Below are 27991 nucleotides of genomic sequence, written 5' to 3' on the forward strand. Positions count from 1 at the left end.
TTACACACACACATAAACAACTGGCATCCTGTTGGTTAGTCGAACTAGAGTAAACCCATTCAATCAATTATTGAATGATTAATTAATTAAATCCCACTGATTCAATGGGTTTACCCAGGAATAACAACCAAATTTAGGTCAGATGTGCATAACAAATAAAGTATATGTATGCACACAGCTGTATCTATATCACAAGTCTTTTACAACCCAATTTTTTTTTAAAAAACTGTTTATTGTAGGCTCTCTCTAAATTTGCGTGAAATGCCAGTTTATAAAGGGAAGAAATAGAGGATGTTATCTATGCTACTACCAACCTATTCCAGAACAGGGAAATGATTTAACATAAATGCAGCATAGCTGTGTGCTTTTAACAGTAGCAAAAAGGATCTGTCTGCTCTTTCCATGGATATTCTTAATCTAATTCAAGAGAAAGATTTAAAAGAGTATTCTTTATCTGAGTTAGGACCTCAAACTAGGCAAGTTTAAATAAACTCTGATTCCCTATAACCACTAAGAAATCATTTGATGTGAAGGAAGTTTACTCTTTTTTACAGACAAGTTTTAAAATTATTTTAACAATCCAGAGATTAAAATAGTTTATTAGGTAGCTTCAGAATATAATTCAGGTGTTACAAACTGTTAGCATAACAGAACCCCAAGGTGAAAGACAAATCCCTGTGTTTCAAGGAATACTGGACCCCACTGCATAATGCCTTCAAAAACTACAAAGGACTGTATGGACTATGCTCTTCTTTTAAATTCATGCTGTAGAAAAAAGAATTGTGCAAAATGCATTGGATTTTTTTTTTTTTTAACAATACAGCAGGCTCATTTTGTGCCTGTGGTAAAACTCCCACATTGTGCTAGATCTGAATGCCTCTTACTTCCCCCCACTTCCTTTTAAACCCTCAGTGTCATCCAAAACCTGTCTCCAAGGGACTTCTCAGTGTTCCAGAGCAAATTTTTGGGGTGCATAACACACTACAGGGCATAAAAAAAAATCATTCCTCTCGTTGGATTTATGTCTATATTTGGGGGGAAAGGCAGTGTAAGTCACTCTTTTGCTAGTGCTACAAGAAAATAGAATAACCAAATGAAAAGCAACTCCTTCAGGGGTGGGGAGAGGTTAATATTATGCTTAGATGGTTTAAACTGGTAAGAAAAGTATGGTGCATTTCAATTCCCTGTCTCTCCAAAATATACAAGAAAGGAAGCATTTCTGAGCTATTTTAAGGATTTGCTTCTAGCAAGGTTATAAGTGAATGACCAATCAATACACAGAAAGATTTTACAAAAATATAATTTCACACCATATGCAGAAGCAGACCGGGGCTAGAGGAGGTTTACAAAGGCAATAAATTCTAATATTTCAACATGCTTATGCAAATATAGTATATGGGCTTTAGAATCAGTCACATCCATAAGGCTGGACTCCACTGAGTGTAGTAAACATTTTGTTTACAGACATGCACAAAATATAAATACAAGATGCACAAGACTCTCAGGGGCACAATCCACTAGAAACTTCCCCTGCACAGACCACACTAAAATGAAGAGGACATTTCCCATTTGCGTAGATGAGGCTGAGGAAGAAGACACTTCCTGCACACTGTAACCTAAACCACTTATCTAATTTTCCTTTTTCAATTACCTTTCACACTCTGTGAATTAGCACTAAAGGTAAAAGGGTATGTAACCAAAAGAAAGAATTTTAATACATTTTTAGAATCTTGAAGATTTGGGGAAGCAGTGCAAGCTACAGTTTCAAGATGCATAGCTCTAACAGTATTTATTTAATATAATATAGTTCCCTATAATTTATAATAAACATAATAGAGGCTAACTGATTTGAATGATGGTTCACTAACCATTTAAGGCTGCTTAAGTCAATGGCATACATAGCTAGCAATACTGTAGTTTGCAAATCTATTGGTAGGTGGGAACATTTCTACTTTTGTGTTGAAAAGTCTACACAATAAATTTGTGGTGCTCCAACTCCTATCAGCCTACCCAGGATGATCAAGGATGATAGACATCATAGACTAATATCTGGAGGACTATGGGTTCTTCACCCCTGGTTTGCAAATTAAAATGGACCGATGCAGACAATTAATTAAATCTCAATTTAGTTCCTTTCATTTATAACTAAGGACTAAGCCCAATTCATATTAATTCAGAAGCGGCAAATTCACTTCAAGGTGATCCCCCTGCCCAAATGTTAATTCTTAACAAATCTGCCCACTGTCAAGAACAATAACTGACCTATCACAGATATAGGCAACCTCCTTGGGCCTTCACTCTTGTGAGACCTGTCTCCACTGCCTTTGGCAACTACCGTCACGATTGCCACTAAAATTCAAGAGCAACTGCAGCAGCTATCAATATTATTAGTGGGTTTATCACAGGATAAACAATTATAAGAGGCTGACACAAGAGTGCACTGCTATCCTGCATCACATCAGGGAGTTGCACATTCAATCATGCCCTCCAACATCCCAACCTTGGATTTTTTTAAAACTAAAAATGCTCTTCCATACAACTAAGGGGATATGGATGGCAACCATGATATAAATATTTTTGACCTTCTGGGCTGTTTTAAGCTCAAGAGAGGCCCTTATTTCATGAAGAACTAAGTTAGTTGATATTTTTAACCATCTTAATACATTTTAAGGCTATTTTTAAGGTACTTGCAAAGAACAATTTAGTAAAACAAAACAAAATTTGTTTCGGCTCCCTCAAAAATATACCTGGGGCACATGCAGACTGTGGATATAACTTTCAGCACTAGAATATCTTTCTACAAGTCATCAGGGCAAAGCATTTATACAGGACAATTATAGTGTTGTTATTCCACTTTATCTGCCATGGTTCTGTCCTGTTGATTCCTGGGAATTTATGGAGGAGCATTTAGAATTCTCAGCTAGAACATTCTAGTGCCTCACCACACTTCAAACCCCAATAATCCATAGGATAAAACTATGGCAATTAAAGTGGAATAACAGTGCTATAATTGTGTAGTGTGAATGGGCCTGGGCAGGAGAGTAAGATGCTGTAATTTTGCTAGTTTAGATGATGGCAGTAGCCATCTGAATTCTGCAGCAACCAAGAGGCATGGGGTCTTGCAAAACAGGGTGCTGGATATGTGTTGCCTACCTGACCTATCAGATCCACGATAATACCAGATGTCAACACATGAGTTTTAGAATCCAGATTCCCCATAAAAAAAGAACACAAACAGATAATCTCTTAGAGCTTTATGACATCTCAGTGGGCCAGAGGGCATCAGTTATAAATATAAATCTGCCCTTCAATCCTCTAATGGAAGCACATTGATCATTTAACAACAACAACAAAAAACACCCACTTGTCTAATTAAAGCACCATGACTATTAAATTGAATAATGTCCAAGCGTGGGGGTGGGGGAAACTAGAGGACCACACTGAAAAGCTAATGTTGTCTTTTTAAACTGGTATTCAAATAACTAAAATAAAAATAAAAATAAAAATGATCACATTCTAAAAGGTTCAGTGCATTCAGCAGCTATAGCTTTTGCTGCTAGTTCATCTAAGCTGGCTTTCAAAAAAATAACACCCTAGATCGTCAAAATATACATTTTCCATTTGCTTTTAAGTTAAAATAATAAAAAACATTTAAAGAATTCACAAATCGATAGCATGACTACATTTCAGGATAATCTACAGCATATAATTTAAAGATTCAAAATGCCAAGACAAAGCACATGGCAAGTCTACACACTTCATGTGGTAAGGGAGGCATGTAGAATTTGAGCTTCAAACTTCACTCCTCTTCTTCCAAATAGTATAAAACACCCATCTTTAAAAACCGTCAAGGAATCAAATAAATATTTTACACATTCTCACAAAAACAATTCCCTAACAGCAGATGGAAAACTACATTTCAGTAAAATACAGAATAAAGCAAATGCATTTTGACATCCTTTGCAAGTAATATACTTTTTTATTCAAATTCTCACATTAATTTTTAAAAAGCTGCAAATGTATTTTGAATTCAAATGTTATTTCTTGATGGAAAGTTGGTAGGAAATTATTCCCTAATGTTTAATTGAGAATCTTTTCTCTCTTTTAAAACTGTCTTTGCAAATCAGCCACTGCATTGCCACTGAAGGTTATTTTTGCACATGGAATGTAAAAATAGGAAATGTAATAAAAGCAATGAATTTGTGCCTGTGCCTAATGGCTGGTGGACGAGGCAGTGTGGGGAGCATCCAGAACTCTCTAAACCAGAGAGGGGCATTGAACAAACATTCCCCTTGGCGGCAAGGTGTGACTGGCCAATTTTAGATTTTTAAAATGGGAGTTGCATGGGATCTGGAACTAACACAATCAGCTTTGGAAGCTAAATGTCACCTGCAGACCAAACAATGCCCACCCTTGAGTAAAACAAATAAATCTGTGAATCAATAGAAAATATGCTACAGTATAACATGGGGCATCAGATTTAATCTATGGCCCATAATTTCTAGTCTTGGCAACTCTGACAAAAATCTGTAACTTTTTTTTAAATCTAGTTCCTTCTCTAGTTTAATGAATCCCTTCCATTATGATTCAGCCATGGTATCAGGAACTGTCTTTAAGCTGATGATAAACTCTACTGAAGCCCCAGAAAATTCAGGGCTGTTCAGCAAAATAAATGTTCTAGCAGAATCAGCCCAACATTATTAGAATACAATTGGCCTTCTCAAGAGAAGGAGTTGAATCCCACTTTTGTATTATTCACCATTCATTTGACTGGTTTATATAATATGTGAGTATATTTATTTTATTACCCAAGGATACAGTTCCATGTATGAAGGAACACATACAACTTCCTTTGAGAATTCCACAGGACAATATAGTCTGCCAAGTTGTTCTTCATAGAGAGTCAAAGCTTCAGTCAGATTGACACAGTTTCCCTGTAAGATATGATGTGAGGGGAGTGATCTACAAATCTATCAAAAGTGGCTCAACAGAATGCAATGGGGCAAGTTCATTAATAAATCTAACATAGTAATAGGATATTCATTCATACAATTAATACATTTAATACAGGCAATAATCACTTCTGTTCCTTTTATAACCTATGTTGAAAAAACATTTGGAAATTTTGTTAAAGGTATGTTGTAACAACTCAGCAATTATACTCCAACTTTAAAGCACAGTCCAAATGATGGGAATATAAAGTGCAATTATAATCTCTCAGAAGTCCTTTCCATTCAACTTCTTTTAATGTGAAAATGAAATATTTCACAATTGTGTGAACATTATAACCATTCTAAGGAGAGTGGGTAAATAATGGCATGGATACATTTATTATGTTAAAATTAGTATTAATAATAATATTAATATTTTTCTGCACAAAGGGAGAGGTGAGGAACAATTTTATACAAGAATAGGTTTTATTAGATTAAATGTAAGGAAGAAGGCTAATACAAGACAATACTACAAATGCACTACTAAATATTAGGCAAGTGCTTAGTTTAATATAGTAATACAGAGAACATAGGATTCAGAAAAATACAGGAGAATAGATGTTAAAGAGGACAAGTAACAAATGCAGAAATATTTTCTCATTTTATTGTTTTATTATTGTTTTGTTACTTGATTTAAAATAGATTAATTCATGTTCTGGTATGTTAGAATATAGTGTCCAGGATGCCATGGTATATTCCCATGGGTTCCAGGTGCTTTCATCAAAATGAACAATCCCCCATCTCCTTGTGCTACAGCTGCCAGTATAACCAAAAACCTTCCATGGAGGGTTGAGAAATCCCCTGGAGCAAATTTTTTACGCTAAAGATGGCTGGAGTGGAAAAGAGGGTGAGAAGGGAAGAAAGTCTCAACTCTACTATAGTGCTGTATGCTAAAGCATACTATTGGATCTTAGCCAAAATAAATAATGGCTGTTGGAGGAACTGAGTTACCTATTTTGAATGAAATTAATTTTAAGCATATCATAACCACTGTGAAATGGCAAGGGAAAAGTTCTGTAAAGGTAAGGAAGTTGAGTATAGGAAACATGCTTAGTAATCTATTATTATCCAGTCTTGGTTCTGCTGCCTTTAACAAAGCATATAATTTTGTCAGCATCAAAATGAATGGGGTAGTACATAAACAACCTGCATGTGTAATTTGGAAATCACAAATAGAAAACAGTGTAAGGTAATTTATGGGGTAACCTACCAGTACTGAAGCAATTTAAAAGTATGACTAAATCTATAGAATGAGGATAATCTGCAGCCTAGTTTTATAGATTGCCATTCTTGATATCCCAACTCTCATCATCATAAATGACAAGTAATCACTATAAGCATATTGTAGGAATTAACAAAGAAAAGTACTGAGGGGCTGCATGCAACATCTGCATTTTGTTCAAACCAGTTCTCTCATCTTATGATGATACAAATATTCCACTATGCTTTTTTAAAAATCAATACAAATTCAGATATTGGAATACTTTGCTTGAAACAAATTAATAAAGCATCTCATATGGCAGTCTTGTGTTGAAATATCTACTCCAAATCCATTCACATATGTGTACAGGAAGAAAATATTATTTATCAGCTGGTTTATTTCTGCTCTGTGAATTGAATTACCTGATATTGAATCATTCTCAGTGGCTTAGAAGCATAGAAATATTCACTGTTACTCATTTTAGACTTAGTCTCTGTGACTGATAAAGAGGACTAATAAATTATATGATGGATATGGGTTGACAAAGATCAATTGGGTCGAAATGTCTTGCTTAAAATCCCAGGAATGGACATCTTATCATTCCATTTTGAGTGTTTTTATATCATCCTTGTTTATTTTTGTCCACATGAGCCCTGTGTATATTATTGTCTGGACTTCATGCAAGATTAGATGTGTGATTAACTAGCAATATTGTGGAATTATTGATCATATGCAAGTAATTACTTCATCACATTATGCTGTTCTAAAATTTGTCTTATATTGGGGCATTTATACATTTATAATTATTTTATAAACATTACTATATACCTGATTCTTTCTGGGGCTATTATGTTTAGACAGTTTAGATGGGTGAGTGCTGGGGCTTTCTCTGTCTGTTGGTTTGTAAGGCAGGAAGATGCTGAAGACAAGAGAAAATCAACTGGAGGAAAAAACTAATTGGTGAGAGGAAAGTGTACAATCTAATAACTTAAAAGAGTATCATGGGGAAGAGATAAGACATAAAAGATATCTACCATGAGGCAAAAATTTTCTGACTCTGCTCTCCACAAAGTCCAGCTCAAGAGCTCTGACCACTTTGAAGTGGTAACAAGAAGATTTATGAGAATTGAGGAACAAGTGCATCTTTCAATCCTAATTAATAAACTCTTCTTTCAGCCCTAATTAACAGAAGTACACTCTGTGAAGCATGCTTCTGAAAAGTGATCATCTGTGATTCCAATTTTCTATCTAAAATTTCCTACATATTGTGAGGTACGAGAAAGGAATATTTATAATGATGATGATCATCATCATTTTTATAAGCCTTTCTCATAATAATGGGAATCAAAGCATCTGATAACATGTTGAAAATAATACAAATTAAAAAGTATACAAAAACATTAATAAAAGTGTAAATATAAGATTTAAAAAGCATTTAAACAATTTATAAAAAACAATGTATAAAAATTTATCAAAAATTCATTTTAAAAATCCTACATACAAACCACACTGAACAGCATTAAAAGCCCAAGCCTTGGAAACCAACAGACAGAGAAAGTTCCAGCACTCAGTTTGTAAAAACCTGAGATTATAAAAATGTTTTAACTTGATGGAGGGGAGTAAGTATGGGGTTATCCTGGCCTCTTGAGGGAGTTCTTAAGTGTGGGAGCAGCCACCGAGATGACCTATCCCTTGTTCCCACCAAACAAGACTTGGAAGGTGATGGCACAGAAAGAAAGGTCTCTGCAGACAACCTTAGAGTTTGAATGGACTCATAAATAAATAATCAATTCCATTGTAAACGACACATGCACTATAATGTTAGATTGCTGAATCTCAGGGCTAAGTGATCAGAGAAGCTATCTCTCAAAGGATATCTCTTCAAAGGATATTTGTCTCAAATTATGCTACTATGGGAGGAGGTAAACAGCCCAATCATCAATTTATTTTACTCTAATTCATTATTATTTTTTATTCCCAACCTCATTATTTATTTATTTATAAAACAAACTCACAACAGCTTACAAAAACTTCACAGTTCAGATAACTAATATCAAATGCATTGTATTCCAGAATGGAAAATACATTAAAGAAGGGAGAACACATCACAGCCCTTTAGCCTTGCTTCATTTCAGCCTGAAAAGGAGAACTGTTGCTCCTTGAAGCTTTTAGGAGTAGCAATTCTTCCTTAAAACTAACCATATCCCTCCCGTGCCTTGTTCTCCCAATCCCCAGGGATTTACAATACTGGGAAGGATTTCTACTTCCACCTTCATTTCTAGGGAGCTCGACTGCTTTAAACCCATAACAAGGGAAATGCAACTATTAACAGGACTGTTCATGTTTTGCAAATAAACACATGAGCAAACTCACAAAGGTTTCAAGATTATCCTATTCAAAATTTGTTAAGTTCTCATTCTGCAAGAAGATCTGAAAAGACTATCATATACGATCCAGCAGCATATATCTCACAAGGGTTTCACTAATTCTTCTGGATTTGACTCTCTGAGCTGAAATGTTTAATGATCAAGCTCTATCTAGTGGTCTAAGAGTATAGTGCAGTCTACCAGCCTTCACATGCTATTCCACATGTTAAGAATTCACTTGTGTAATGAAATAGCATTTTGGAACTGAAAAAACCTTCCACAGTCATGAAATAAGAATAATCCAGTTTCATATTCAGTGCACCATCTGATCAATTTTCTTGGGATGAGTTCTAGTTGTTGAAGCCTGATAAAGTGGATATGACACTTGAATCTGTCCATCCTTCTACACATAGTCTTGACCCTTGCACATCTTGGCTTTTAAGATCTAGCAGACATTGATTGTTTAAGAGGTGATATGATAGCCCTGTTTAAATATTTGAAGAGATGTAATATTGAGGAGGGAGCTTGTTTTCTGCTGCTCCAGAGAACAGGACCCGGAACAATAGATGCAAGCTACAGGAAAAGAGATTCCACCTCAACATTAGGAGGAACTTCCTAACAGTAAGGGCTGTTCGACAGTGGAACAAACTCCCTCGGAGTGTAGTGGAATCTCCTTCCTTGGAGGTCTTTAAGCAGAGGCTGGATGGCCATCTGTCGGGGATGCTTCGATTTGGATTTCCTGCATGGCAGGGGGTTGAACTGGATGGTCCTTGTGGTCTCTTCCAACTCTATGATTCTATGATCTATGCATTTCATTTTTCTGCCCTAAGTACAGTCAGTACCTTACATTTTTCTGTGTTGCATATCATTTTGTTTGCTTTGGCCCAGCTTTCCAGTTTATTCGGGTCATTTTGAATTTTGATCCTGCCCTCTGTGGTGTTAGCTAATCCTCCTAATTTGATGTCATCTGGAAATTTGATAAGTATGCCCCCAATTCTGTCATCCAAGTCATTGTTAAAGATGTTGAATAGCACTGGGCCTATGACAGAACCCTGTGGCATCCCACTGGTCACTTCTGTCCAGGATGAAACTAAACCATTGTTGAGCACCCTTTGTGTATGGTTGGACAACCAATTACAAATCCATGTAACAGTTGCCTTGTCTAGCCCACATTTTACAAGCTTGTTTGCAAGAATGTTATGGGGAAGCTTGTCAAAGGCCTTACTGAAATCAAGATATGCTATATCCACAGCATTCCCTTCATCTACCAAGCTGGTAATTTTATCAAAAAGAGATCAGATTTGTCTGGCATGGCTTGCTTCTCTGAAACCCATGTTGACTTTTTGTGATTATGGCATTGCTTTCTAGATGTTCACAGACTGTTTAATGAGCTGCTCTAAAATCTTTCCTGTTATTGATGTCAGATTTAACCAGTTTTTAATTGTCTGTTTGGAACCAAGAAATTATTTAATATATTTTTCATCTTTTTAAACCTTTGTAATTATTTCTTTTTTTAAAATTGATTTTGTTGTAAGCCATTCTTGAGATCTTTACATAAAGAGCAAGAGACAAATATTTTAATAAATAATAAACAAACACAACCATACTGGAGACATACATTATCTGGCCTCCCTTTAAAGAAGGCAATATGAATGTCTACTTTTTCCAATTCCTACTGTTACTAGACTAGTATTATTTGTTTCAATATAGGACAAGGTCCTTTATCTTCAATCATTTTCTTCAATCATTGTTTAAAAAGGGTAAGTGTTCATATTAACATTGAGAATATTGACAATACATTACCCTTATATACGCTGAACCTTTCCCACTTAGCATGGGTTTTCAAAAACCTCTTGACAAAGTCTTTCCCTGGAGACAAAGGAACATCTGAATAGGCCTTTTCAAGAATTACTAGCTGGAATCACCAGCCATACCTGTGTGAAATATTTTCCATCAGGTTTCAAGACTTTCATGGAAAGGTCCAGAATCATCCTTAGAAACTCCCATGTGGAATCTGGAGGAAGCAGTAAGTTTTATTAGAAAATTACTATTTTCTACAGTACTCATAAATGTAGTCAGTGAAAAGAACAGGTTTTGCAATATTGGTGTATTTATTTTTGTTCGGGTATATCAGATACTGTGTGAATAATTAGGAAACAAATTGGAATTAGACCTTACAAAAACAGTCGGCTCTGTACATTCATGGTTATATTCATGGTTTTGACTATTCACAAAATATTTGACTATTTGTAGCTGCTGCTTAACTAGTTTGACCTCTCCCCCTGCTCCTCCTACTCTTCCAGAAGAGTCTCAGCTAGAGTTTAAATCACTTTTCAGCCCATCAGTCTCCTCACCCCACCCCTGTTCATCCCAGTCTTCTTGTTGTGTGCTTTCAAGTAATTTCCAACTTATGGTGACTCTATCATGAGGTTTTCTTGGCAAGATTTGTTCAGAGAAGGTTTGCCATTGCCTTCCTCTGGGGCCGAGAGCTTGTGACTTATCCAAGGTCACCCAGTGGGTTTCATGGCTGAGCTAGAAATTGAACCCTGGTCTCCAGAGTCAAAGTCCAACTCTCAAACCATTACACCACCCTAACTCCTCAGTCTCCTCTCCTTCCAAAACAGCTAGTCAGGATGGGCTAGAAAGGGCTGACTGATGGGCTAGAAAGGGGTTTAAAACCTAGCTAGCTCTTTTAGAAGGATGGGAAAGAACATCAGGGAAGAACAGGAGTGGGGTGAGAGGAGGTGGACTGGGAAGAACAGGAGTGGGGTGAGAAGACTGATGGGCTGAAAAAGGGTTTAAAATCTGGTTGGCTCATTTGGAAAGAGAGGAGATTGAGAGGAGTTGGATTGAGACAAATTAAGAGTGGGGTGAGGAGATTTGAAAAAGGGTTTAAAATCTGGTTCAAGCATGCTGGTGGCCAGGTGGGCAATGGAGTGATGATTGTGCCTTTAACCCCTGCGAACATGGAGGGATGACTGCACGATCCATTCCTGTATGTATACCAACCACATCAGGTTTGATGTTGTCCTGCTTCCCCTCCCTATGACTACTACATATATACCACCCAAACACTGAGTTTATACATGCCTTTTTATTCTCTTTATCACCCCTAGATATAAGTACCTCATTAAAAACCGTGTTTGCACTTGAATGAGCTTTGATTAAAACCACATTTGCATCAAGATAGTTCATAGAGGTGAAAAATATTAACCTTCTTCTGGAGATGTGGAGATTGGAACAGCTGTCAAGTCATTAATTACATAATCAAACATCCTTTCTTCTTTGGCATACCTCTTCAGTACTGGAATACAATCTTCTATTAGAACCTAGAAAAACAGATACGGAGATATATTTTAGATGTACTTATCCTGTGCAAATGCTTAATCTGAATATGTGAAAATGCTTGACAGTTTCTAAAGGCTGATACATTGTGTTGATTGCTTCTATCTATGTCTAGAAGCAAAATAATAAATGCCCAATCTGCATACAACAACATTATAGACTCTAAAGATGCATTTATGCGCACTGTACGACCTTCAGTACTAACCAAGAGGCAGGGTGATCCCAAATCTCCAAACACACACTGGCCTCAACCCAACATTCCCTCAGTATAGCACAGTAGTTCTCAACCTTCCTAATGCTGTGACCTCTTAATACAGTTCCCCATGTTGTGGTGACCCCCAACCATAAAATTATTTTCATTGCTACATGCAAATATGTGTTTTCCGATGGTCTTACGCGACCCCTGTGAAAGGGTCATTCGACCCCCAAAGGAGTCCCAACCCACAGGTTGGAAACCACTGGTATAGCATAAATATCCGTATATGGAAATATGCTGCACCAGCATTATGCAAATCCATGCAGAATAGTAACATTGTGCAACAAATGTTAATAACTGGGAACTGTTGTAGAACATGCAACTCCACTTCCACCACTGTTGGCAGAATGTATATAGTGTACTATGGGAAATAATTTGCCCCATTTGTGTAATGTGTCATGCATATCTGTATCACTAACAGAATGCTACCCATACAGATCCATCATCAAGAGCTCATTTTACTTTCACAACAACTCTTTGGAGGAAATACAGCAATCTGCTTTATAAACGACATTGATCCATCTACAGACAGACTGCCAATTTCTCACAAGGCTGCAAGACATTGAACTCTGATGGTATTAAAATTCAACAGACCGTAGCACAAATAGAATGAATTCTCTTCAAAAACACATCTCCCAAACATTTTACACATTTTGCAAATAATAATATTCCCTATTTTAAGCAAAACAAAAACAAATTACCTGATAGCATTCTCCTTTCAGATTGTCCAAGACATCTCCACATGTTTTCCGCATGTATTTTCGACACCCGTCGATCACCATTTGGTCAATGTTTTTGATAATAGCTAAGAATGAAATAACTCATTTTGTTGTGGTTATTAAATACATTTTCCTTCTGAATAGTAAGGGCTGGATGTTATAAAAAGCAAACAATTGTTTCATGCAATCCCTGATGAACAAGATAAGAAATGGGGATAAATTTTACTGGAAACCATATGTGGTATTCTAAAAATCAAGTTTGGAGTGATAATAGAACTTTAAAGTTTTTCTACCTTATAGACAGCTACATTTCTCCACAAGCACAGGCACATAGTCCTAATGATTTTTTTTAAAGTTCACTTAGCACAAGCCAGAGCTTTTCAAATTTTTAAAAAATTATAGGAGCAGTTGTTGCCAAATCATAAATATCTTGCTGAAGCAAGACAGGAAAGACATAGGACTAAATCCAATAACTAGTCCCAACTAGAACAGAATGACAAATTCAATTGCTATTAGACCCAAAACAGATGGGTGTAAAAAGCTGGCTTTTCTGTGGCTTGGGGGCGTGGAGTTTAGATGATGCACACCCTCAACTCACGCGGAAGCCAACCTGGGCTGTCTAAGACAGCCCAAACCCAGCCCCAAAAGGAGCAGATATTTTTTGCTCCTTGCTGCGTTCTATTTGGGACCGCGGCAGGAGCCAACATCAAGACTGCAGCGTGTGGTCACCGTGGTTCAGCCGCTGACCGCTCCCTTCCTGCCCAACTGTTCCATCCCTTACTCTACTTGGGATTAGCAATCTGATTTAGGCCATAACAACAACAACACTGTACTGAATACTATCTCATCAAATTTAAAGTGTACAGTACACAACAAAATTTGAGTTAATTCTGAGATGTCAGCACAAATCACCATGAATAAATCACCTTTGCCAAGCTTTCAAAATACAGTGGACAAGCTAGTGTTTTTTTTTTTAATGGACTATTATCCATCTATTAAAAGGATATCTCAACCATAGTGACCATCTTTGGTTTCAATTTTACTATTTCATACAATATTCCTCCATCACCACCTCCAAGAATGAGCACTTCTTTGTCAGTGTAGTCTTCCTTCCCACTGCCCATTATCGCTTGAGTATATGCCAGGTCACTCTCTGCCAGATCTTAAAAAGCAAAAGTAATAAATATATATAGGTACACATCCAAACATAATCAATGACAAGTGACTTAGTTGATGCCTTTTACATTAATGTTTTAGAAATCCATAGTGACTCTGAGCAATTCTAAAAAAAATTCCATGTGTGTGTTCAAAGCAGATATTCCTGTCTGACTGAATCTGGAAGCCAGTTTACATGTCTAGTGTTCTCCATGGGGATAACTAGGGACTCCAGGATAGACAACATTCCACAGGCTCTTTGCTAGTGGAAGGGCTTGTCACCCCTCTTAACCCCGGCTGGCAAGTTAGGATTGTTCTTATGTGCAATATAGACTTACATAGAAAAAAACACTGCAAATATTATTACAAATGAACAAAATTGCAATGTATTGTTGTCTCAAGTAATTCAGAAAGTATAAATTATTCCTCCCAGACATATATGAACATAATACATCAGTTTTTTCATATACATAATGGTCTGGTTCAGACATCATAGTAAGCTGTAACTGTAATTGTTCTACAGCTACATTATTATTAAGCTTTATTTATATAGCGCTGTAAATTTACACAGCGCTGTACATACAATTAAAATAGATAAAATAAATGTACCTATGGCGTACATTCTACAAAAATAATAAAATAATACATATTAGTTCATGTTAACATTCAATAAAATAGGGCAGAAAACAAATTAAAATAACATCAGATAACAATCATGCAATGCCTGGGAACGCTTCCCTGAACAATAGTATTCAACTCAGTTTTAAAGCTGGTTAAAGAAGTGATGACCTGTGCGCATGTGAGGGAAGGAGGTTGCAGGAGTGAGGGGCAGCAAATGAAAATGGACGGATCGAGCCGGGGCAGTGAAAATCCTAGGTGGGGACAGAAGATCTTGACTACCAGAATGGAGGGCATGAGTGGGAAGGTAAGGAGAAAGAAGCTCGGATAAATAACGAGGTGCCAGCCCATGCAGGGCTTTAAAAGTCAACAACAGAAGTCAACAACATCTTCATTTTCTGAAGATGCCAGCCACAGAAGCTGGCAAAACGTCAGGAATAAACTCTTCTAGAACATGGCCACGTAGCCTGAAAAACCCACAAAAAAACTATGGATGCCAGCCATGAAAGCCTTTGACTTCACATCAACAACAGAAGTTTGTAACGAATACGGAAAGGGAGGGGGAGCCAATGGAGGGATGACAATAAAGGAGAGATGTGATCAAAGCGGTGAGAAGACATGATAATGCTGGACTAGTTAAATGATGAAGGTGAGAAAGAGGAAGCCCTGCCAGAAGGAGATTACAAAAATCCAAGTCACGAGACTACTAGGGCATTAACCAGAATCTTGGCAGTGGAGGTTGAAAGAAATGGTCAGATTTTAGCAATATTATAGAGAAAGAATCTGCATGCCTTGGTTATGGCCTGAATCTGGGGGATACACAACAGGGAAGAATCAAAAATGAAACCAAGACTGCGGGCTTCCTGCACAGGTCGAATAGAGATATCATAAACAAGGACAGAAAAGGAATATTGGACGGTAGGCTGAAAGTTATTTTGAGTCAGATTCTTGGGAGAAAGATGGTATATAAATTGAATAATAAAATAATAAAAAACTGAATTGTTGTGAATTCTGGCTTACTGAGAACAGGCAATTGCGTTAATACATACTGCTCTTTTGCTTCCATTTGGCAGGATGGCTAAACAAATGAAAGAATGACATTGACAAGTAGATTTCCATTAACAAGCCTGAATCAAAAGTCAAGAACAAATCCTGGTTTATAATTCTGACTTGTTAGGAGAAACAAGATGATGAAAACGGTTCAGATGTAATGCTAAACAAATCATGAATAGAAGCCCGTGCTTTGCTTAACTACTCCAACAAGCAATAAAAATCAAGTGGAAGCAAACAAACAGCATGCATCACCAAGGCATGATACAGACAGGCCAAAATAAAGCTGCTTCGAGTCACTTTGCAAGAATGTTATTTAAAAGATACATGTGTCCTAAGAGTCCAGTAGCTGCACCAAAGCCACGCTCCAGTCCTAAGAGCTGGAGTGCAGCTTTGGTGCAGCTTCCTGACTCTTAGGACGCATGCATCATTGAAACACCATATCTCCAAAGTGGCCTGAAGCAGCTTTATTCTGGCCTGTCTGTATAGGGCCCATGTTTGCTCATCTAGTCAACCAAAATTCTCAGTATTGTCTTTGTCTCAAATGTCAGACAATATTTACTGTATATACTCGACTATACATTGAGAAATTTATGCCCCAAAATGGACTCCAAAATCATGGGTAGACGTATATATGGGGCAATAGGTTAATACTGCTTATAAAGGTCCTAAAAGAAGTGCCCGCCTTCCTCTGTAGCCAGGGATCTTTAAACAGCTCTCTCTCTCTCTCTCTCTCTCTCTCTCTCTCTCTCCTTCTCGTGTTATTCCTCAGCCTTCCCTCGTAGCCAGAGCGAACAAACAGCTGCTTAGACAAGGGCCAGAGAGAGAGAGTATGCCCAAGCTTATATCCCGTTTTGCAAGCCATGAGCCTTGGAACTCCTGGGGGTGAAGGGAAGAGAGAGAGAGGTCTGTCTCTTGCTTTGCAACCCATGAACCTTGGAAATCCTGGGGGTGAAGGGAAAATAGAGGGGGGTTGTACCCCGTTTTGCAAGCCATGAGCCTGGAAATCCTGGGGTGAAGGGAAGAAAGAGAGAGAGAGAGAGGTTTGTACCCCACTTTGCAAGCCATGAACCTTGGAACTCCTGGGAGTGAAGGGAAGAGAGAGTGGTCTGTCCCCCACTTTGCAAGCCATGAACCTTGGAAATCCTGGGGCTGAAGAGAAGAGAGAAAGAGAGAGGTCTGTCCCCCCTTTTGCAAACCATGAGCCTTGGAAATCCTGGGGTGAAGAGAAGAGTGAAAGAGAGAGGTCTGTACCCCATTTTGCAAGCCATGAGCCTGAAAATCCTGGGGGTGAAGGGAAGATAGAAAGGGAGAGGTTTGTAACCCATTTTGGAAGCCAGGAGTCTTGGAGATGCTTTTGGTAAAGAGAAGGGGGGGAGTTCTACCCCGTTTTGCAAGCGATGAGCCTTGGAAATGTTGGTGGTAAAGGGGGGGGGGGGGGAGAGAGAGAGAGAGAGAGAGAGAGAGACCAGGTTTGTTTCATTTTCCATGCCGAGACTGTGGCCCTTGATAGAGGTCCAGAGAGGGAGATGCAGGGAGGAAAGTGGTGCTTTGTTTCCCCGTTTAGATCTTTTGTAACATGCCCCAGTGTTTGACCCTTGACTTAACATAGAATCATAGAATCGTAGAGTTGGAAGAGACCGCAAGGGCCACCCAGTCCAACCCCCCTACCATGCAGGAAATCACAATCAAAGCATCCCAGACAGTTGGCCATCCAGCCTCTGTTAGAAGACCTCTAAGGAAGGAGACTCCACCACACTCCAAGGGAGTGACTTATCCACGGGTCATATCAAAATCCATGATTTTGGCCCCCAAAACTGCCCTCAGCTTATACATGAGGTCAATTTATACACGAGTATATACAGTAGTGTTTAATTTTAAGGAAATGAGCCCTCCTGCCTCTCACCCATAGCTGAGTATACAATTTTTAAACAGAAACTACTTTTTAATTTATTCCAAACAGTTTGAAATAGTCAAAGTGGCTTTGAAATCTGTTATTTTACACACTAAACAATTTCAAGACTTTTGGGAATGATTCAGTTTATTCTGCTTACCTTGTCACTGCACTAAAAGATCAATGACAAATTTAGGGACACAAGAAGACAGTAGGAAGCCCATAATCATGGGCCTTCAAGTCATACATGACCCACAAGACACCAGCATTCCTATTAGAAATGTCTAAATTGTCTCTTCATATCCATAATCTTTATTCATATACTGTATTTTAATACACCTAATATTTGAATGATATGTCTAGGATATCTGTTTCTAATACAATGAAAGCTTGAATTCAATAATCAACTGAATCTTATCTGCTACTTTTGCCTAACAAGGTTGAATTTTTAAAAAAAATGCAGTAAAAACACAAGAAATAACTATCATTAGCACTATAACTCCAGTATTGTTACCCTGCCTCAAAAAGAACCTGCTTTACAATAATGGATGGCCTAATAGGGAGACCTATTTAGAATCTCAAACTGCTTTTTGTATACCATAGGTCACAGTTTACAAAGGAATTAAGGAACAAGAAGAAACTCAAAAGTTCTCTGGCAGGTCTGCATGCTTTTTTATCCAAATACTGCTATCTAGGAACTTAAGAAATAGCTTGGCTTTGTCACCTACCCAAGACTGCCCTCCACAAAGGAGAGGGACAAGTTTCAAGCATTTAGCAAATCACAATTCATATTTTAGATTTGGCTTAGGAGTGTCACAACATGTGAACTGACTCTGTTGCAACTGACAATATATTGTAAAGACTACAGTACTTACTAACATCCCCACTGAGGATAAGAATATTTCCAAATTGTTTCGAATGTAAAATTTTAATATTTTGATAAGCTGATTCTTCATCATAAACAACTTCATCTATATCATATTCCACCAATCGTCCATCTGCTGTGGGCCAATATCTGTCAATAGTATCACCTCTCACAATGGCTGGCAACCTGAGAAAAAATAGACAAAGAAAAGACACAGATACAAAAACAACAACACTGATTTAAATTTGTTCAAATTAGAAAAATGAACAGTACTTCCTTAAACTGATAACTTCCTAGAGGAACTTGTATATATTTTCCTGAAGTTCCAAATAACCAATCTGTATTTTACACATTTTAATGTCAGATAACGGATGTCTGTATATTTACAGCACTGTGAAATTCAGTTGGTGACTAAAAATGTTTTTAGCACAAATGAATATGAGATAAGAAACACACAAAGGGTTTTTTGACTAAGGTTATTTCTAGCATTCTCTGATACAGCATAAATGCAAGCAAACTGTATATTTTAGAATTATCAGCCTGAAAGCTCTGCCCAAATTGATTTCATAAACACATTTCCCAGTTTGGTATGTGAATATGGAAGTTGTTGTTTTATAGCCTGGATATGAACTGTCTAATCATTACTAAAGAATGGTGGATATCTGTGCCTTTACATCCTGTCCTACACTCTCAGCTTCAAATGAAGGCAATGACAACCCCCTTGTGTGTGTGTGCATCTTTAAGTCACCTGTCAACTTATGCAACCCCATGAATTTCATAGGGTTTTCTTAGGCAAAGAACACTCAGGGGTTGTTTTGCCAGTCCGACTTAGGGTCCCCATAAATCGGTAATGACTTGAAGGCACACAACAATGAGCACCTGATCCTGGCTTCCTAAAAACTCAGTTGTGACTTAACAACAGTTCTATAACATGCTACTTGTAAAACACTAGAGGGCAGTACCTGACCAAATCAAAACCAAGGCTCAAATTAGTTGACTATGGCCTGATACAGACAGGCCAAAATAAAGCTGCTTTGAGTCACTTTGGAGGTATGCTATTTAAATGATACATGCGTCCTAAGAGTCCAGAAGCCGCACCAAAGCCATGCTCCAGTCCTAAGTGACCTGAAGCAGCTTTATTTTGGCCTGTCTGTATAGGGCCTATGGCCTGGTACAGACAGGTCCTGAAGGACGCCCTCATCATGTGTGAGGGGCGCGCCACCCACACTCCCCTCACTCCTCACACATGACGAGGGTGTTCTTGCTGTGCGGCGCTGACTAGATGGCGCATGTAGCGATGACGTCACTGCTGTGTGGCCTCCAGATGAAGCCACGCAGCAGCGACATGATCACACCACCACCAGCTCTTTGAGGCATCGCAAAAAGGAGCCGCTTTTTTGCGGTCCTTTTTTTTGCGTAGCTGCGCTGCACAATTTGGTTGCTGCAGCGCGGCCTCTTCCTGGCACTCTGTACCGCGCCTATAAAAATCAGTCTGTGGTTCTCAACTTGCTAGAAATTTTAACTTGGACAAAGCCAACACACCCCAACTACACATATTCTTAACACAGAAAAACACATACTGATACATTTATGGCTTACTGATGGCCATATGTCTAAGCATCAGCTGCTTCAGCAGGAGGCTACAAAAGTGCACTTATGTTCTTCTTGTGGGTTTGTTTGGATTTTTGTTTTGTTTTATTTTGCTATGGGAACAAAATCCACAACTAGATTGCCCTTCATTCTAATCCAGCATGACTTTTCTTATCGTTATCTAATTTCAGAGTTCCGCCCAATATCCAGATGTTCACAATCTGTCCCAAGTCAATTGGAAAGGAAAGAACTAAGAGTCTAAGCTGCTTGGGGGACACAGTGTTAAAGACATCTATAAGAATTTTTCCACAGGAAGCCAAAGCTATATACACAGCTTTTCTCCTGGGATCCCAAAATTAAAGTAGAATATAGCATTATAACTGCATAGTGTGACTAGTACACTAGAGACCTGGTGTGAAAGGGACCCAAGAAACTGAGTAACAAAAATGGATAATAACACTATAGGGTTGTCAACAACAATGAACTATTTTGCAATTCTGGCATAATCCAGTGTCTTAGCCACAGTGCCACCTCCCCAACAATATGGTATAATCATAATGGGTTATATACCAAAATGAAGATCGTATTTAAACAAACATATATTCCACTAGGTTTATATTACATTTATAGGCTGTCCAGATGTAAAAATCTGCAGAGGCCAGATAGTTTGATCAAAAGCAGCAGCATTTGTCTGACCTACCAGAAAACTGCATTGAAACTGGAGACTGATTTATTGGTTACTTAAAGTGTATGTTTCCTGTCCTGTGTGACATAAATAAACTATGCTGGATATAGGGACAGGAAATGTTTAAAGAAAATGTGTGCCCAATGGCAGAAGACTGCCTCTTGCATAACTCCAATTTGCCCTGTTTCCCTCCTCTACCTCCAACATAAGTTAGCCTCCTTACCACAGGAAGATGACTCTGAATTTGGGATTTGGCCTTCATCACACCATTGTCCTACCTACCCCCCTGTAAATTCTCCCTTGTTTTCCCACTATTGTTGTTCTGTGCCTTCAAGTTGTTTCCAACTTAGGGCAACCTTAAGGTGACCCTACCACTGGGTTTTCTAGGCAAAATTTGTTCAGAAGAGGTTTGCTATTGCTTTCTTGTGAGGCTGAGAAAGTGTGACTTGTCCAAGGTCAACCAGTGGGTTTCCATGACTGAGTGAGGATTCAAACCCTGCTTTCCAGAATTCTAATCCAACATTTAAAGCACTATACCATGCTTGCTCTAGCCATATGTATAAAAAATTTCTTACCTTTTAACCCGTTTGATGTTTCTGTGAAACAGTTCTTTCATTCTTCCTTCTATCTTGTTTAGAAGCTACGGGGGGGGGGGGGAATAAAATGCATTGGGTAAATGTGAGTACCTAGTAGTTCTGATGAACCTAAAATTTAATACTGGTGGTTAACAATTTGAATTATTTTATTTATTCAACCAAGCTGTCTCTTTCACCTACATGGCCCACAGCAATTACTTAACCAATAAATTACACAGGCCTGCAAAACTGAGTCATAAAAATTTCTTTAAAATGTATCCTGGTTTTATAGGAATTTGGTGTTCTAATTCAAAAAATAACTCAGATTTACTCTATCGTGTGCACTTTTTTCACAACTCGCTTTGACATTTCTATACTGTAATATATGACTGAATTAAATGATCTTGTAAAGAATTACCCTGCAAAAAGTAAGAAAAGGGTTAAAGTATTCTAACAGACTTTCAAAACACTTTAATTTGTTGATTTGAAACACAAAAATCAGTTCAAAAGTACTAAAAGAAATCATACTGGGACATCAGTGTCTGCACTTAATCAAAACTAAGTAACAACTGAATTGATAAAAATATCAAATTTGTAAAGGAACATTTATATCACATTTTTCAAATCTGGCACTCAAAATATATTAAAAATAGTTACAATATTGAAAATGTTTTTTTTTCACAACCTATGATATTTATGGACACTTAAAACAAAGATTAATTAGTAATATTGTGTCCTATTACATGTCCATCTGTGTCAGGGAAAAGAACCAAATCTACAGTAATTGATATTACTAAATTGTAGTTAAAGTTTATAACCTTATTTCTTGTTTTTATTATGTCATTCAAAAGGTTTAGATGTTTACTATAACTAAAGTTTGAAAAAAAGAAGAAAAAGCAAAAAGCTTGTGTACCTTAAAGTAAACAAATTTATTATGTCTAAAGCTTCCATTATTTAGAAACTTCTTCAGGAGATACATGAACTGTGAAATTTCTTTTTGACTTTAGTTAGTGCAAGCTATGTTTCAAAATACACTGAATGTGTGAACAAATCTAGAGAACTTGCCAGTTCTGCTTATTACACAGAACAAATTATTCATGTTTATTATATTTATAGGTTACAATATAAGCATGTTCTCAGGAAAGCCTACAAGATTAGTACATTTTGTGTTCTGTTTTTATTGACAGATGTTACTTCTTATCCCACTCTTTATAGCAGGTCTGAAGAATTTTTTTTTAAAAAAAATTAAGACAAACATCCAATGAGTTTATTTTTATTTCATTTCCTTTGTATAGTGAATATAGCAAGTAACAAGCATGAAAACAAACAAGTAGATTCTAGAACATGACAACTACAAGCCTTGGAAAGTGTGATGCCACTTTTTTTTCTACTGCAAACAAATTACAAAACAAGCCAAGATCTGCAAGCTTGGTTTATTGTTAGAATTCAGAAACTGTTAGTCTGGAATATCGGTATGCAAAGGGGTCTTGTAACACATTTGAGACAAACTGTACAAAAAAAGCTGTAGTTTAAGCTTTTTGCATCTGAGAAAGTAGACCTAATCCACAAAAGCTTATGCTGAAATTTATTTTGCATAATCAGTCTCAAAGGTGCTATAAGATTCCTCTGCATATTGATTTATTGTTGGCTTCCTCTCCTTAACAAATTACAGCTGCATGAGTTTGGATATCACAGGGAACTGTTTCCAGTTTGAAATACATAGTACATCTTTTTCCCCTTTATCAAACGAGAGATATTTGTGAATCTCAGGCTCATGTAGACTTTTTCATGCATGAGAAACATTATTTATTTACCTTTATGGCTAAATCAAGCCCAATTTACTATACTGTGATAATTCAAACCAACTTCATACATGCATAAAACAGAAGACAATCAGTTCTTTTTTAAAAGAAAAATAATTCCTATGTTTGTATAAAGATACACCTACCTGGTCTGCATCTTCTCCTCCATTCAAATCATTGTAGCTTTGTACATCCACCAACACCAAGCCATGAGGATAAATTCTCAAATTGGCAAAACTAGACAGTAAGAGTGAAGAATATTGTAAGAAATGGATCAAGTAAGGTTCTCAGTTATTCCTCCTGCCTATGTGCTCTGGTGCTGATCTTCGATGCCCACAAACGGTATATAGGGGGGGAAAGCACTTTATATATAATATCAGAAATTGGGGGGATGGGTCATATCAAACCTTGCACCACCGAAGCACAGTTCTTTCGAATTTAAGTTTCCACTGCTAAATAAAAATAGAGAGGTGACAACCATGTTCACCTTTTATCTTGCAGTAAGCCACCTTTCAACTGGAATGGCACAGGCATGCATAGAATTACATTTTTTACATGTCAATGACAGTACATTAGAATATAGTTCAGGAGGAAGAAATGCAACTGAAAGTGTCTACAGATGATCTTTAACTGTATCAAAAATGTTAAGCATGAGGTTACTTAACCATATCCTGCAAATTTGACTCTAACAGGCTTTCCCACTGTCTCAATTATGAACAAAAGCAGCATTGGTTTTAGAGTAACATGGCTAAACTGGTCTATACTAGTATAGCTTGGGTCAATATCTCACTGTTCACTGAAAATATAACTGTAGCATTCTAGAACAGAAAAATAGCCGAAGTTTTCAGTCACCAAGATTGCCCAGTATTTCAGCAAAAAAGCTACTTATTGGATATGATAAAGTTCATGCAGCTGTGAATTCATTTTGTTGTGGGAAAAACCTTTTTCATGTTTTCACTACTGTGGGAATTTCAAATTAACTTCTTGAGGGAGTGGAATGAATGTCTTTTTATCTCTCGAGAAGCCGAACATATACTCTTAACAGTTTCTTTTACATGGATGACGAATATCAAGCATAACACTTTTCACAAATCACAGATACAAATCCAACTTACCTGCCATTTTTATTGACATATGTTGCTAGGTAACCATGATCTTCCCAGTTATGAATAGTCTCTGTCATTCCCTGTTTTTGGAAGATGGGCTGTAGACCTTTAAAAATGGCATTACAATCAGCTAAGCAATGAAAAGGGAGAGAAAGACCAAGGAGCAATTAATACACAGACACCTAAAATGGTACCTTTAACAGAATTACACCAGTCATCATGAGTTTAACATGAGAGTACCAGCAGGGTGACGATCTATGTTTCACCACATTTGACTTTTTAGTCAGAATGCTTTCCCTAAATGAAAAACATCAAATTATTTTATGTTTAACATAAACACTGTAACTCCATTCTGGCAGATATCTGGTTGTCTTTCATGCTTGTGTCATTCAGGGGCCAGTTAAAAATATATTTCTGTACTGATTGTCAGAGCTTAAATCATTATATTTATTTGCTTTTGCTGTTTATCTGGATTGTAGTTTAATTGTATTTTATTAGATATTTGCAATTTATGGTTTGAGATACTGTATTTTTTTATTTAAAGCTGTGCTTTTATGTAGGCTATTAATCATCTTGGATTACTTTGAAGAAAGGATACAAATCAAATTGATGATGGTAATGATAACAAACCAGCTACAATATTGTGACTGCTACAATATGTGTAGCTGCAATGAACACAATTTTACCCACATTGTAGAAAGTTTGATATATGAACTTCCTGCTAGCCAGCTATATATAGCTAGCAGCAATAAAACAAAGGTCTTTCCTGTAGCAGCCTCTAATTCATATATATTTAGAAAATGCTTCTCATCTTAGTATTATGGATGGCTTGCTGTTGAGTCCAATTGTTGGAACAGAGAGATTGCAGAGATGAGACAGGGTCTAGATTTTGAAGAAATAATTATTATTGTTTCACATGAACCAAAAAACTCTGTCTCCATTTTGCATATGGAGTCCCATACTGGGTGAAAAGCATAATATAAATTAATATTAATGCTAAAGTTTACCTTTGCCTTTTGGCACTGTAAGCAAAATGACAAATATAGTTGATCCATATTTCCTTCATATGTGAATTGGACTACAGAAATGTAACACTTCTCTGTCTGCAGCAACCATGAGACACACAGTGCATATACATCAAGGACAGCTTTGGCTTTCTGGCATATGCACAAACAGTGGCAAACACTTGTCTAACTTATAGTGGACAGTTTGTACTGCCCCAGATGTTGTTAGGCTGCAATTCCTATTAAACCTAGCCAGCACAGCCAATGGCAAGGCATGAGATGTTCCAGTTCAACTGCATTTGGAGGGCCACAAATTGCCTAGAACATAATGTAGAACATAAAAAAGCCACCTTTTACCAAATCAGATTGGTAAATCAAGCTGAGTACTTTTTATGCCAGTGTTGACTCTTCAAGGTTTCACACTAGGATTCCCAGGGTTAAACCTGGAGCTGTCTATATGTAAAGAATGTACTATAACTTTTACAAAGGCTAATAAAGAAAGTATCTGTAACAGAGCATCACATATTTTATAAAAAGTCTTTGCTTCTATTTTAAACAAACCCACTGCCAGCGAACACTAACTCTTTAACAGTGTGACTTCTGAGCAGCGGGCAGATAGAATTCCTGATATGTATTACAGGTTATCTAGGATGATAGTGTGCCCACGTATTACACGGGTGCACTATACACGGCTTTGAGTTATGGGGAGCGCAAGGGGCGTCACGTCCCATTCGGATGTGAATGGGGCTCCAGCATAGGCAAAACTTGCCTTACACGGGGGGGGGGGGGGAGGGGGCGGAACGGATCCCCACGTAAGGCAAGGGTCCACTGTATATTTCATCCATGGATCACAAGACCATGGATTATATGGGGAGGGGGATTATGTGGCCCCTGGGAACCTCCTTGACCTGCACCAGCACCCCTTCCCACAAAATTCCCCAGCATACCTAAACGCTTCAAAGGGCCTTGAAATGATGTTTTGAGGGCTATCTTGCCCCCCCAAAAAAGACACACACCCCCAAGGTGATCAGAATTAACACAATGTCACTTATAGTTCCTGAAGTGGAAATGACAGTAGTGTGCTGTGGTGCTCTGGAGAGGGCTCAAATGTGATGAATGAATGAATGAATGAATGAATGAAAATTTATTTATGTACCGCTATTCCTATATAGATCATAGCGGTTTACAACATAAGATGGGGCTGTCCTTGGAACTCAGGAGCATGCACACCTCTGGTTTATATCAAGGATGTGAAAACTTTATCTTTCCATTCTTCTACTGTACTTCAACTCCCACATTTAGGACTTCTGGGAAATGAAGGCAAAACCATTTGAAGGGCAAATGTTCCTCACCAGCAATTTTAATGGATTTTCTAATTTGTACACAGGATGATTTGAGCAATTTGTAGCTAGGAGACTGCTCACATTATCTATATATAGCAGGAGTAGGATTTATGCAGCCCTCTGGATGATGTTAGATTGCATCTCCCAGTATTCCTTACTGTTGGATATGTTGGGTAGTTGCACAGTTCCAACACCTGTACGCCCACACAATTCCCATCCCTTTTATATAGTCTCCATCTTCTGAGGCTGTATTCAGTGAGTAATCCAAGGTGATGATGATAATACAAAGCAGTCTTCCTCTATCTCAATCCCTTCAGCCATTGTTGAACCATAACTCCCTGATGCAGCCTCCAGATGTTTCCTCAGAATGAGGAAGGCTAATAGAGAGAAACAGTCCAAGTCTTGGATAGAGGCAGAGAATGATGTGGGAAGTAAAGCAGCACAACATGGCAAAGATAATCTCTTGTTATTATGTATAAATTGCAACCTGGGGAGCTAATGACTAAAAAGTACAAGATTATGGGGTAAATATTAACTCTTACTCATATGGATATTAGATCATTGTTTGCAAAGCCAAATAAGCTTTTACCTGTTCAATGATCTTAATCATAAAGTGATCTGCATGAAAAGCTGGCTTTTGTTTCACCTCAAGGCAAGTACTTTGGCATCCCTGTTCTGTCCCAGTGTGTCAATATTTAAAAAGCCAAGAAGCTAAGAGATAGCCAGTATGGTTTGACATCTCATAGATTTTGATGAGTACTTTTTCAATACAGGCCATGTTTTACCCAAGATAGGTGTACTTAACAAGTCTTTCTGGTGTGTGTGTGTGTATGCCCACGTTCCAGTCATTTCTGATTTATTGGGACCCTTACCTATCACAGAACTTTCATGGCAAGATTTGTTCTGAGGGAATTTGCCACTGCCTTTCAACGATTATCAACTCATGTTTGGATGTAATAATTTGACTACCTTTTATCACTGAGAAAAGAAGAATATTCCTTTGTTTTAAATTAGTCTCATCATGAAGTATAAATTTTACTAAGCTCTGCTGATGCTCTTCATTTTTGGAGCATAAGATAAAGGTGAAATTAGATAGGAAGGCTTCAGCTACAGAGTGTAGGGCCTAGTGATGAACTAAACTTAGAGAGATCAGGACTAAGCTCTTTAAAAAGTCATTAAAGGTATGTGCCAAAGTAGCTAAGCTTGACCAGTTTCCCTCAAACTCCAACTGGTGAAGTGGGGAGACATGAAGTGTGCATGCTTCCCGCAGTTCAAGAGGAAGGTCAGTGAAAAACATGATAAATAAATAACCTTCCCATTTACAGTTGCAGTTGTAACTTTGCTCTAGTTATCAGTTTCCTCTGTGCTGTTCTTATGAGTCCTTCTGTGTTTTCAGTTTTTATTAACAATTCATAATTAAGTCAAG

The 27991-nt window shown here is 37.5% G+C and overlaps 1 protein-coding gene across 3 annotated transcripts in view; it reads right to left on the reverse strand.

Moving 5' to 3' along the window:
* Window positions 1-581: 581 nt before the first annotated feature.
* The window catches only part of SMS (spermine synthase), a 54979-nt gene continuing 27569 nt past the window's right edge, over window positions 582-27991 (reverse strand). For all 3 annotated transcript variants that reach the window (XM_042459969.1, XM_042459967.1, XM_042459968.1), the window contains exons 2-11: window positions 24228-24348; window positions 23259-23349; window positions 21311-21375; window positions 18471-18646; window positions 13886-14040; window positions 12861-12950; window positions 11773-11887; window positions 10493-10572; window positions 4819-4934; window positions 582-3835 (exon numbers count right to left, since the gene is read on the reverse strand). In XM_042459969.1, coding sequence (XP_042315903.1) covers window positions 3793-3835; window positions 4819-4934; window positions 10493-10572; window positions 11773-11887; window positions 12861-12950; window positions 13886-14040; window positions 18471-18646; window positions 21311-21375; window positions 23259-23349; window positions 24228-24295 — 999 coding nt within the window. In that variant the 5' untranslated portion in view covers window positions 24296-24348 and the 3' untranslated portion in view covers window positions 582-3792. The remainder of the gene's footprint in view (window positions 3836-4818; window positions 4935-10492; window positions 10573-11772; window positions 11888-12860; window positions 12951-13885; window positions 14041-18470; window positions 18647-21310; window positions 21376-23258; window positions 23350-24227; window positions 24349-27991) is intronic.

This window comes from Sceloporus undulatus, chromosome 3 (assembly GCF_019175285.1).
Source record: "Sceloporus undulatus isolate JIND9_A2432 ecotype Alabama chromosome 3, SceUnd_v1.1, whole genome shotgun sequence".
Taxonomy (NCBI): domain Eukaryota; kingdom Metazoa; phylum Chordata; class Lepidosauria; order Squamata; family Phrynosomatidae; genus Sceloporus; species Sceloporus undulatus.